General features: G+C 41.0%; 1 protein-coding gene across 6 annotated transcripts; it reads right to left on the bottom strand.

Annotated features, from left to right (window-relative positions):
* Positions 1-1,212: 1,212 nt before the first annotated feature.
* Positions 1,213-12,460, bottom strand: CUNH17orf75 (chromosome unknown C17orf75 homolog). 6 transcript variants are annotated; one of them, XM_036269253.1, is made up of 10 exons: positions 12,303-12,460; positions 11,543-11,623; positions 9,851-9,997; positions 8,814-8,957; positions 8,511-8,568; positions 6,690-6,809; positions 6,007-6,071; positions 5,509-5,711; positions 3,497-3,600; positions 1,213-2,967 (listed from the first exon to the last, which is right to left on the bottom strand). In XM_036269253.1, exons 1-10 carry the CDS (start codon positions 12,440-12,442, stop codon positions 2,752-2,754), a joined length of 1,278 nt encoding a protein of 425 aa, XP_036125146.1. In that variant the 5' UTR covers positions 12,443-12,460; the 3' UTR covers positions 1,213-2,751. The 6 variants fall into 6 exon arrangements, with proteins under 6 accessions (XP_036125146.1, XP_036125149.1, XP_036125147.1 ...); XM_036269256.1 differs by having other exon boundaries at positions 5,509-5,645; XM_036269254.1 differs by having other exon boundaries at positions 9,851-9,976.
* Positions 12,461-12,799: the final 339 nt, after the last annotated feature.

The following is a 12,799-nucleotide window of genomic DNA, read 5'->3' as shown; positions in this document are numbered from 1 at the left end:
TCACTCCGTGTTTGCTTAACAGAATCTCCACTTTGCCCTCTTAGTAGTTTATAAGCAAATCCACAGCTATCAATTCATGACTGCTTCTTATCACTCCCAGTTTCCAGACTCTAGCATTTGTGCCGACTCAGAGAGATGTAAAGTCTGTGAGTCATGTCTAGGAAGCTGAGCAGTTCTAGGACTGGAGCGTCCTCCTAGACCTCCAAGTGGAAAGCCTTCACCGATGCCAGCCGGGCTCCCATTACTGAGAAGACTCATGGCTAGGAAGGAGTAGTCCTAGGAACGGAATCTTATTTCCGAGAAGCCTGCAGGCTTTTCTGGCATCTGGTCTAAGTGATCCTCTGGTAAAGAATAGGCATTCTGTCATGGTTAATTATGAATGGGAGTAAAAGGAAGTGACCTGGGTTATCCAGTTCTATAGGTATAGCTTTACTGGACAGTAAATAAAACATTGTGATGGAAACTGCTCTCACACCTTGCCTGATGCCTCTTGTGACATGCAGGAAGATGTATTCCAGCAGGTGACTGGATTCTCTTCAACAAATTCCTTAGCATAACAATTATAATTTCCCCATAAACTTGTGAATTAGTAAAAATGTCAGGCCTGAGAATTGAGCTCATTAAATAAAAATGACTGTGTTGGTGAGAAGCTCAGTTGTTTTATTATTATTATTACTATTATTACAAACATAATTACAGATAAACTGAAACCATTTTGATACATGACAAACATACATTTCCCGTGTGTATATAGCACACAAATAACACACAAATGTATTCCACATTGAACAAATCCTTTTTAAAGCTTTAAACATTAATACATTAGTGTACTAAGATTTGAATACAGTACAGGTTTCTGGTCATGAGCTGAGTTTCTTCTCATGGCCAAGACGACATCCAGTTCCATGTCACCATTTTCCTTGCCTACAGTAGTGATCTAGTTTGTCACAGGCTTTTACAATAAGACTATTGTATACAACTGTGTAATGTAGTGAGCCAACATCACAAAATATATATAAAAGTACATATAAAGAATATATAGTTATAGCTTGGCTGGTGTGGCTCAGTGGTTGAACGTCGACCCATGCACCAAGAGGTCACCAGTTCGATTCCTGGTCAGGGCACATGCCTGGGTTGCAGGCTCCATCCCCATTAGGGGGCGTGCAAGAGGCAGCTGATGGATGTTTCTATCTCTCTCTCCCTCTCCCTAACTCTCTAAAAAAATCAATAAAACATTAAAAAAAAAAGAATATATAATTATACCTTGACTATTCATAAATGGCTTGAAGCAGGTAATACATTTGCTTTTAAATGCCATTTACAGCATGGACTCTTGAATGACATGTGAATTTGTCATTCAAAAAATACGTTTTTCAGACTCAAAATGTTGATTTCCTAATGTTTATTAAAAATTTAATTTCCAAGTGGGCAACCAAGTACATTAGAAAAAGCTGGATTCAAGGGAAGTGCCATAAAATTGCTCACTTCCCATAGTCATTCTGAATGTAATGCTATAAAAATGCTACTTGGATTTTTTTCTGCACTGCCTACAATCCAAGTTATTAAAGTTTAAAACCATGTGAAAGCCTTTATGAAGATCCTGAATTGTATTTCTCATTAAAGGAAAAGAAATGGCTGGGTGAGTCATGTCCCTCGACTTCTGTAGAAGACAAAGCAGGCCAATGTCAATCATTTTGAAAGTTAAAACTCAGCACTTAATGTGAATTTATATGAGTTTAGGAGAGGGTTTTTATGAACCTGTGTTCCTCTGAGCATCCTGAGGGCAGCGAGAACATAAGACTTCCGATCATCTAAACAAAAATCATTATCAGATGGATTTATTAAAGAGCTATGCAGAACAATCGTGTGTGTAGCTACAACTGGCTTTCATGAGAATTATAAATGGCTCTAGCTGAGGGCACTTTCAACTGAGTCAGAGTAAAACAATGAGGCTTGAAAATAAAGTACAAAAAACTAAAATCAATGAGTAACTCTGATATGAAGACTCTCTGTGTTCTTTATGTTATAGTTTGCTTGTAAAATATATGTACTTTGTTTCTTTTTTAACACTCTGTTTAAAAACTCCAGCATTTTCATATAAAAGTAAAAAGAAAATACAAGCTCTTGGCTAATACCTGTGAACAAATGAAGAAAAGTGATGGGGGCCACCTCTCCAGTAGCTTTCCATCAGAGATAATGTTTTATCTTGAAGCTAGTGCCTCTATTTTTAAAGCTCCTTTAATTTCTTACACACTCATGATTTATTTGCATATTGACTTCAAAGCTGGCTTCATCATCCATACCATTACCAATCAGACAAAAATCTATCAAGTACCTACAGGATGCACAGATCTGTCTTTGGTGCTAACCCGTCCTAAGACTAGGAGTACATTTTGAGAAAGAAGTTTTATGATTTTTCTGAGAGCAAAGGTTGCTAAATAATACAGCAAACTCCTGAGAGAAGCCACAAAATCACCTCTGAAGTTTTTTAAGCAACAACTCCCTGAAGTCTAGAATTTATGGGACCAGCAATGTACTAAAATTCCACAACTCTTAACACACTTCTATCTAGGATTCAATGAAGACATTCCTCAGATTTTCATGTCTAATTAAGTTACATTTTAAAAGTACAAAATGGAAAAAATCTGGAATGCATTTCAAATAATCAAACAGCAATCCTATTTACAACTGTAATTTCAAACATCAACGCTACAATATACAACTTCACAATACAGTTATCTCAAAACATGATCAAAAGCTTTGGGCAGGAGCTTCTTTCATAAATTCTTCGAGGACAGCTACCACATTTTTGGCTTCAGGCATTTCTTCGTGTTCCACTTTAACAATTTTCAAAAGGATATCTCCACTACCACAGTTCTTTAGGAACATGTAACATTTAAACAATGCATAATGATTCATTTCTGCCTGTCGGATAAATCTCTTCAAATTATTTGTGTCTTGTATGGCCTAGAAAAAATGATCACCCTGTTAAATATGTGAGATAATGAAGCCTGAAAAATATTTCCTATCAATCTGAACACTGTGTTGCTGAGATGTTTGCTTTTTATTTTAAATATTTCCATCATTTTTATCACTGATATGCTTTGCACTTGGTAGAACAAAATTTCTTATACAAAGTAAAAATACTTAAAAATATCTCCTAAAATAAGGTGACAACACTCTTCCCCACCAGATATTTGAACCCTTGGGCACTAAGCCACTTTTTTTGTGCTTTCCGACTAAAATATGTCTCAAATTATAAGGTTAATATCCCTGAGATATAAGCAAGCATTCACCCCAATTAACTAGAAATGCAATGATATGTATGCAGCAGCCACTGAAAAACATAAAGTAAATGCCTTCTGAGGATTCTAGTTTAGAGAACGTCTTACTTAATAGACACAGCTATAAAGCAGATTTGTTACTCTGTCACTGGAACTAATTAAAATCCAGACAAAAGTTACATATGGCACTTGGCACACAGACTATTAATTACCTTGAGTTTAAAGTTCTCCAGTACTTGTCGAAAAAGAAAAGGGTTACCTCCTTCAGTGCCATTTAGAAAAGCCTGCATCCACTCCTCACAAAAGCGGTTGCTTCCTATAAAATATTTTAGAAAAAGTAAATAAAAATGGAATTCTGCAAAATGCAGACATCTATTCTTTTTCTTTCTATTTATTTTAAATTGAGGTATAACTGACATATAACATTATATTAGTTTCAAGTGTACAACATAATGACTTGGTATTTGTACATATTGTGATATTCGTTATTTCTTTTTATTTATTTATTTATTTATTTATTTATTTATTTATTTATTTATGTTTTATCCTCACCCGAGGACACTTTTGCGTTTATCTTCAGATAGAGTGGGAAGGAGGGAGGGAGGGAGGAAGAGAGAGAGAGAAACATCGAAGTGAGAGAGACACATTGAGTGGCTGCCACCCACATAACCTCAACTGGGGCCGGGGACAAACCGCAACCGAGGTACATGCCCTTAGCAGGAACTGAACCCAGGTCTCTCTGGTCCGCGGGCCGATGCTCTAACCGCTGAGCCAAACTGGCCAGGGCGATATTCTTTATTTCTTTATAAAAATACTTATAATGGCCCAGCTGGTGTGGCTCAGTGGTTGAGCGTCGACTTATGCACCAGGAGGCGACTGGTTTGATTACAGGTCAGGGCACATACCCAGGTTGTGGGCCCGGTCCCCAGTGGGGGGGCGTGCAGGAGGTGACCAGTTGATGATCTCTCTCATTGATGTTTCTATCTCTTTCTCCCTCTCCCTCTAAAATCAATAAAGAAGAAATATTTTGCCCTGGCCGGTTTGGCTCAGCGGTTAGAGCGTTGGCCTGCGGTCCAGAGAGACCCGGGTTCGGTTCCCGCTGAGGGCACGTACTTCGGTTGCGGTTTGTCCTCAGCCCTGGTTGGTCGTGCGGGTGGCAGCTGCTCGATGTGTCCCTTCACATCGATGTTTCTCTCTCTCTCTCTCTCCCTCCCTCTCTCTCCCTCCCTCTCTATCTGTACAAAAAGTGGAAAAATATCCTCGGGTGAGGATAAAAAAAAAAAAAAAAAAAGAAGAAATATTTTTTTAAAAAACCATGTACAATGAGTTATTTAAGACTTCTACACCAGTCTTAAAAAATACTGTACTCACCACCTGGCTAAAAACACCAAAATGGCTGAAGCCCCCATGTACTGCTCCCAAGTGCATTCCCCTCCTTTCCCATCAGAAAGGATACTGTTCCCATGTATTTCTTGTCACATACTTTTGTATCTCTAAGCTCTATATAGTATTATTTTGCATATGTCATCTTTATGTATTTTTATTTTTTTAATGTATTTTTTATTGTTGACACTATTACAGATGTTTCCCATTCCTCCCCCCCCCACCCAGCCTATGTATTTTTTTTTAATGACTGTTTTTTTGTTGTTTTTTTTTTTATCCTCACCGGAGGGCATTTTTTCATTTTTTTTGTTCAGGTAGAGTGGGAGGGAGAGAGAGGAACAGAGAGAGAGAGAGAAACATCGACGCGAAAGGAACACATCAAGTGGCTGCCACCCGCACAACCGACCAGGGCCGGGGACAAACTGTAACCGAGGTACACGCCCTTAGCGGGAACCGAACCCGGGTCTCTCAGGACCGCAGGCCGACGCTCCAACCGCTGAGTCAAACCGGCCAGGGCTTTAATGACTGTTTTACTAGTATGTTTGTGAGCTATATGGAGACATTTAGCTCTAGTTCATACATTTTCACTGGTATATAGTATTATATTGCATGGATATAGCAATTTATCAGATAATTTTCCTATTGATGGAATGACTTTATAAACATTTTTGCACTTGTCTCCTTGTATAAATATATAAGAGTTTTTCTATATATTTAGGAGTGGAATTGCTAGGCATTGCACAGGGAAGGAAGGATACGTCTGTGCCATTTGTTCAGAGTACAAAAACAGAGACAGACTCACAACACCCACAGGACGGCTGCTTCAAAGGCTGTGACTCACCTGCATTGTAGAACTGAGGCTGGGAGCTACTGCAATCAATGACCACAGACTTATGCTGTTCCTCCGTCATGGCCATGCACAAAGATGTCATGGTGCCTTCATGAATAAGGCCCTGAAGACTGGCCACATTCAGAAACCTGCCATACATACAGTCCTTTTCCACAAACAATATTGCAGGATGGGAGGGAGAAAGCAAATTCATTCTGCACTATAGGAGATTTAAAAACATGAATATCAGGCTCTGGCCGGGCAGTTAAGTTGGTTGGAACATTGTCCCAATATGCCAAGGTTACGGGTTCAATCCCCAGTGAGGGCACATAAAAGAAGCAACCAATGACTGCATAAATAAGTGAAACAATAGACTGATGTTTCTCTCTCACTCAAATCAATCAATTAAGAATTTTTAAAAATACCCTTTAAAAATTTTTTTAAATAATAAAAATATAAATATCAGGCTTGCTGTGTAAAAGGTCCTCTCTTTGCAAAACTATTATTTACCTGTTAATGTCCCTCTTTGTTTTTTCATCTGATTCTTTAACCTCAACAGGGGTATAACTCAGAGCCTATGAGAGAAAAATAAAGCCTAACTGATATATGTATTCCAGTTTTCCTTACTGAGCACTGAGCAGCTACTTGTGACGAAGCATCACCTTCCCCAGAATCACCGCATGCTTGACGGGTATTGCCCAGCTCTCCAGAGCCTCGTTCAGCTGCTGCTCACTAACAGGCTGAAACGTGGCTTTCCCACCTGGTCTCACAGGACCATTCAGTCTCAGCTGCATCTACCCACTACAAATTTAAATGAAAAATCGGGCAATTTACTCAGGCCTTCCCCAGTGTCTGAATATCTTAGTGAATTTTCATTTTTTACCCGGACATTTATATATAGTTAAAATGCTCTGGGCTTCTGTTTTCCTTCTCAAATTATTTTGGATATTACACCTCTCCCAGATCATTTCAAAAAGTAATTATTTTAAAATGTTTTATCCTATTACAAAGACTCACTATTTGCAATCCCACCTTAGTAATGTGACTTTCTAGATCTGAATAAAAAGAATATTACTCAAACTATTCAGCAGGGGGAAGGTAATGTTAAAGAAAATGAATAAGTCTTTAAATAATCCAAACTCTGCCCAAGTGATTCTCAATTAAGGAAATGCTTTTGTTTGGGCAATACTTACGGCATGTAGCAAAAAGGTAAGCTTCTCCTGAAAGAGAAGAACCACCCTCTGGATTGGGCATACAACATCCTCAAACCAGCTGCTCAGGTAGGATTTTATATGGTTCTCCAGGCCGCTTTCCTACATCGAGAGAGAATGTCACTGCTTTCATATAAGCCTTCACCTTAGTGGACTTAACATTTTCTTCACAATACTTTTGACAGTGAAAAGAACTGAGACCAGACACCTTTTTAAAGCTAATACCCCAACTCAAAAGAGGAGTTATGATATAAAACACTCTAAGATATGCATTAAACAAAATGAAAGACTAAACAGGGTTCTATGCTGTATCTTCACTGGAAGGAGTTGTGCATTACCGTCCATCTCCCCACAGTATATGGTGTACTCATTGGAGATACTCTCCTAATAATACTGTCTCCCTAGCACCTGGTACAGTGTCTGAAACATGTATTAACTTATAAAGTGCTGGTTGAATGACTAAAGGAATGTAGACAATTCATTCACACTCAAAATTTGAATAGGGAAGAATACAAGTTAATTTGTCAAAACACTCAAACCCACTCCAGTTGTCAGACATGCTGCCAAGAGCACATCTGGCTTCCCAGGCTGTGCTGCTCTCTGAGGACTAGTGGAATTGTTCTAATCTGGGAGAGCAGCTCCCCCTAGACTCATATCTCTGGCTCACTCTTATGCTATCCTTCCCTGCAGTGTCTTGTAAGTGCATGATAATAAAAGGAGATATTACTATAGGTAACGGGTAGTAAATTTATGAGTTATGACTTTAAAAGCTGCTACAAGCCCAGCCTGTGTGGTTCAGTAGTTGAGCATTGACCCATACACCAAGAGGTTCAGATTCCCGGTCAGGGCACATGCCCGCCCAGGTTGTGGGCCAAATCCCCAGTAGGGGGCATGCAGGAGGCGTCCAATCGATGTTCTCTCTCATTGATGTTTCAATCTCTCTCTCCCTCTCCCTTCCTCTCTCTCAAAAATCAATAAAAAAAAACAAACTGCTACAAGCCGAATGCATAGTGTTTAAAAAAGGTACGGAGCTTATCTAGTATGGCTCAGTGGTTGAGTGTCAACCCATGCACCAAGAGGTCGCGATTCAATTCCTGGTCAGGGCACATGCCCAGGTTGTGGGCCAAATCCCCAGTAGGAGGCATGAAAAAGATGGCTAATTGATATTCTCTCTCATTGATGGTTCAACCTCTCCCTCTCCCTTCCTCTCTCTCTAAAATCAATAAATAAATAAATAAAATTAAAAAGGTATGGATAAATTAATAGATATGGATATATCTAATAAGAGAGCAATGAATAAAATGGAATATTTCTAAAAATCTTTGATATTGAGTTCAAAGACAGTCATACTGTTGAGTAGACTGTCTCTTGTGCCAGAGGCTTCATGCACCATTAGTTCTGACCATAATATAAATTGAACTGGTGACCGCTTGGTGCATGGGTTGACGCTCCACCAGTGAGCCACACCACCTGGGCCATAACATAAATAACATAAATATAAATTGTGCCTAGAAATCAAGAGAAGAGTATCCTCTTCCTCATTTGGCATGTTACCATATAACACTGAATTTAATGGATTGAATTTTTCATGGATACAAAACATCAGAAGCAGTCTTATGTAACTTATAGCACTTAAAGGACTATGTTCCCTGCTTTACTTAACAAGTACCTTTCAACTAGCCCTCAAAGCAGCGCACTTTTAGAACTTAGGTGTCATTGTGTCTACCTGTATAATTAGACAAGTATAAAAGTTATAGTATGTTAATCACCTGTCTCAAAACACTATTGACTCAATCATCTTACCTCACAGCTCATGTTATTTTTCAGCCCTTGAATGTACTTGTCCAATTCAAGCCTGAAAGTATGTTCTTAAGGAATAATAAAGGATGAATCAAGAAAATGTTTTATCTTTCAATAGGAAATATAAAATCTTGCAAATAACACACACTGTAAATTAAAATAAGCCAAGACAAACTGATCATATGATGGTATGAAATTCAAGTAAATACATAAAGGGTAGGAACAGCTTTTGGAAGTTGGTAGTAACACCCACTTGCCTCCCCACAATTCCCTTCCTGATATTCTCAAAGACCAAAGAAAGGATATAGCTCAAGTCCTTTTTCAGACCCTCCTAAAAAACAGACCACATACTCTGAAGGGTTACGTTCAGAGTCCATTGTTGCTATTTCAGGAAGTAGTTTTTCTTGTTGGAAAAGGCAGTAGTAACAACCAACCCGGTAACCTGGAATTCTAGAAAAGGAAGAAAAAGGTACAATGTATTATTCTGATAACTGATGCAACTAATTTTATGGGCTGCTCTGAACCCTGGTCTATTGATCTGGCAATACTGTTATATTGCTAACTAGGTCAGAACTTTTCAGACTTCTTGGTTTCCTCATAACAGCAGAAGAAAATAAATGTATACCATGATGAGCTTCAGCTAAAGCAGCACCTAACAAATACAGAATTTCTTTGAATTTACCTGTTTTATGTGAAAAATTCATGCAAATTTCACTCTCGTTCATAGTACATTCACGTCTACATAAATATAAGCACATTTTATCCCTTCCCCAAACCTTCACATATCATTGAAGCAGATGTGACATGTTTATCCTGTGGCCTTATCTCTGACCTGTGGCCTCACATTCCTGAGGGTACTTGATACCAACATCATGGTCTGAAGTGAACTACAATCAAGGTGTGTAATGGAAAGATGGCTGGAATTCAACTGAGGATACCTATATTTAAGCTTGAACTCCATGGATGTGACCAGCCTTGTGACATGAACTTCTCCAGTTCCTCGTCTGAAAGCGTGAGAGTGTCTGCTCTATCACATGCCCTTTGTAGAGAGAATGGCATCCAACTTTGTGAAAGCACTTCACAAACTGCACAGTATACAATTTTAGTTTTGTAATTAACTCTTTCCAAGTACAAGACTAAGTAAGTACACTTAGGAGGCAAAGTCTCCGCCATTCAATTAATTCCACCCCGCAAATGTTTATGTGAAAGGCGCAGTGCTTGGGCAGGCAGAGAACAAAGATGAATTTTCAGGTCTAGTGGGAGCTGATTTTTTGGAGTTTCTCATCACTTCTCATATTTAGCTCAGAAATAAAAACTCAGGACACAGCACATTTTACACTTACCTCAGCTCCACAGATGCAACATTACCCAGCCCTTCAAAGACTGCTCCCTTAGAAAGACGCTTAGCAATGAAACTGCGCAGCTCTGGCTCCACTTCAGATGGTAGATTAGTATCCACCAAGGAGAGGCTTGACAAATGAAAGACAGCCCTTATTCCGTCCGTCAGACAGATTATTAACAAAAGTTAAAATCCCTTTAAGGACTTGAAAAAACTTTACTATTGGTGAGGCTGCTAGGAATGTATGTCATCAAGTATGAGCTACCTCATCAAACTGTTGAAAACTGTACTCTTTTCAGCTCATTCTGTCTAGTAGTATAACTCCAGTGGGACCCCCAACCCACTGGCCTTACCTTTTTTTCATAGTCCCTCAAGTTTCTCATCTCACTTCTCTCCTCCTTACCCAGCTTATATTCCATGGTCAGTCATTATACTCAGACCCCTGCACGTATTCTCATTCAGCCCCTTGTTATTTTCACCTCATTTACTTGCTTAGCAAAACTTCAGCCCTGAATGGTCCTGCTCTGCACATGCATCTATGCAGTTGAATCCAGGTAAACAAAAACTCACATCCACAGTGCACAGTCTCATCTTAAATGAATGATCACTGGCCTCAGGTGGGCCCTGCTCTAACTACATTTCCTGGTTCACTTACTCACTCTTCTACTCTCCTAGCCCACTATTTCATGCCTCCTCTTTTTCCCTCAATCCTCCATCTACCTCTTACCCATGAATAAACACTCTAGCTTAGCAATTCTTTATGAACTAAAAATAAAAAAATTTAGTTTGGTTTAGGTTAGAATATAAAAAATCTATAAGTTGAATATGCAGAAAAAAAGGTCTTCTATCACCAAACTTCTCAATAGAGAATATGAACCTAATACTTCTCAAGATCTTTTGTTTTATATTATGGAAACTTTAAAACACATACAAAGTAGAGAGAATAGTATGATGAACTCACATATACACATCACCCAGTTTTAACAATTAGCAGCTTATGGCCAATCTTGTTTCACCTGTACCCCCATGCTTGTCGGTACCCTTCCACCTTCCAGACTTATTTTGAAGCCAGTCCCTGGCATCATATCATTTCAACCATAAATTTATCACTGTATAAATCTCTAAATCTCTATCTCTACTTTGCTTCAAGTGTTAAGGTTGATTCATTCATTCACTTAATAAATATGTATTAAATGTCTACCCTTGCCAGGTATCAGTCAAGGTATTAGGTAGGGAGACATTAATGAACAAAGGAGACACAATCCCTACTGTCCTGGAGTTTACATTTTAGTGTTTTGCAGAGGAGCTATGAACGGTATTCTAAGAGTGAAAAAAAGGAGGATTTTAAATTTCTTGGTACCTTGGTGCCCTCTTAGCACAGTAAGCAGCACATCAGTCTCATAAATTTCTTGGTACGCATATGATAGTGAATGAATATTTACTGGAGTTCCAATCAAGAAACTCAGAATAATTGTCTCTGGCTAAACACCCTGGGCACTGTCAGTATTTAGATTTGCCCCAGCCTTGAATGAATGAGCTAGTGAGGAAATCAAGATGAGGTTCTTGGAAACAGGTGGGCTTGATGGTTTGACTCAGGGAAAGTTGAACGGAAGTAGGGTACCCCTTGACACCTACAGGGGAAAAGATGCGCGGAAGACAAAAGCACAGGCATGAGTTATGGTCAAGCTGTTTTTACCTGAAATCATCACCAGAGGGAGATTCTGCATTTGTGCCACTTGGGCTTCCATCATCACTGTCCCCTCGCTGCGCTGCCAATCTAAACACCACAAAAGCAAACAGAGCTATCAGTCATGGGCTCTAACTCAAACGGAAAACAGGCGGGCCCCCAGCAAACAGGGTTAAGGGCGAACAATCAACGAAAATGCTGCAAGGCAGAAGGGCTTACGTAGCCTCATGCCAGGGAAAATCCATACAACAGAAAAGGAGCCCCTTTCTCTCTCCAGGCCACATAAGGGATGGAGGAAAGGAAATTAAATATCCATGAGAGTCAAGGAAATTTCCCCTAAAAATCAGACTTTAAAGAGCCGAGAACCCCAGGAAAGTCGGCCGAGCGGAGGGAAAAGAGGCAGCAAGGACCGGGGATAACCAGAGGGTGGGGGTGAGGAGGTGAGGAAGTGTGGGGGAGATGGAGGAAAGTGGGGCGATAATGAGAAGGACGGGGGATGAAACTGACAGTACTGGACACGCGAGGCACGGCGCTAAACAAAGGACGCGGCGACGAGAAGGGGCTGAGGAAACTGGGCCGGCTGGAGCGCAGAAGCTTGGCAGCACCAGGCACGAAAGTCCCGGAAGGGGCCCGGAGGGACGGCGTGAGCAGGGCCCTTCGGGCCACAACCCTCCGCCGGCGGAGAAGATGGCGTTGAGCGCGGCCAGGCCGCCGGGCCGGGGTGCGAGGCGGCGCCGGGGCGGGGCCACGGGACGGCCGCGCGCTGCACCTGCTTCCGCGGTAGCCGTAGAGGCAGTAGTGGCTGCTGGGCGGCGGCTCGAATCTCCGCTCTTCGGCGGAGCCACCCTCCTCGCTGCTCTCTAGCTCCTTTTCATCCCCATCCAGCGATTCCTGCAAGGAGGGGAGCATCGCGGCAGCCTCCGAGCGGCCCTGTGTCCCCTCCAAACCGCTCCCCCGCTGCCGTACAGTCCTCGGCGGCCGGGCTCGTCCGGCTCCCGGCCCTCGTGCGCCTGCGTTCCGCTGGTTTCCCTGGTTTCCCAGGCAAGAACGCTGGTCTGAAAGGGCTTCCCACCCCCGGCAGGGGCTAGCGGGCGCACTCAATTACCAGTTCTATTTTAACTCCCTTTTCACCTTCGTCTATCGTTTAAGACGTCTAGGACACTTTCTATGTGGTAAAGATGGTACTACTAGCTAGGCACATGGAAAAGATAAAGCCGCCCTCCCTACGTCCTTTCGGGCGCGCTAACACACACCTACATACACACC

This window comes from Molossus molossus, unplaced genomic scaffold (assembly GCF_014108415.1).
Source record: "Molossus molossus isolate mMolMol1 unplaced genomic scaffold, mMolMol1.p scaffold_m16_p_19, whole genome shotgun sequence".
Taxonomy (NCBI): Eukaryota; Metazoa; Chordata; class Mammalia; order Chiroptera; family Molossidae; genus Molossus; species Molossus molossus.
Note: the sequence above shows the minus strand (reverse complement) of the source record. Positions and strands in the feature narration are given on the sequence as shown.

What these genes read in the sequence shown, in the direction of transcription:
- CUNH17orf75 (XM_036269253.1), bottom strand. Translation starts at nt 12,442, where the DNA reads ATGCTCCCCTCCTTGCAGGAATCGCTGGATGGGGATGAAAAGGAGCTA. An exon ending in ACAAAGAGGGACATTAACAG is followed by an intron (nt 5,712 to 6,006) that starts GTAAATAATAGT and finishes CCTATAGTGCAG; the next exon opens with AATGAATTTGCTTTCTCCCT. An exon ending in TGGAGAACTTTAAACTCAAG is followed by an intron (nt 2,968 to 3,496) that starts GTAATTAATAGT and finishes CATTTTTTCTAG; the next exon opens with GCCATACAAGACACAAATAA.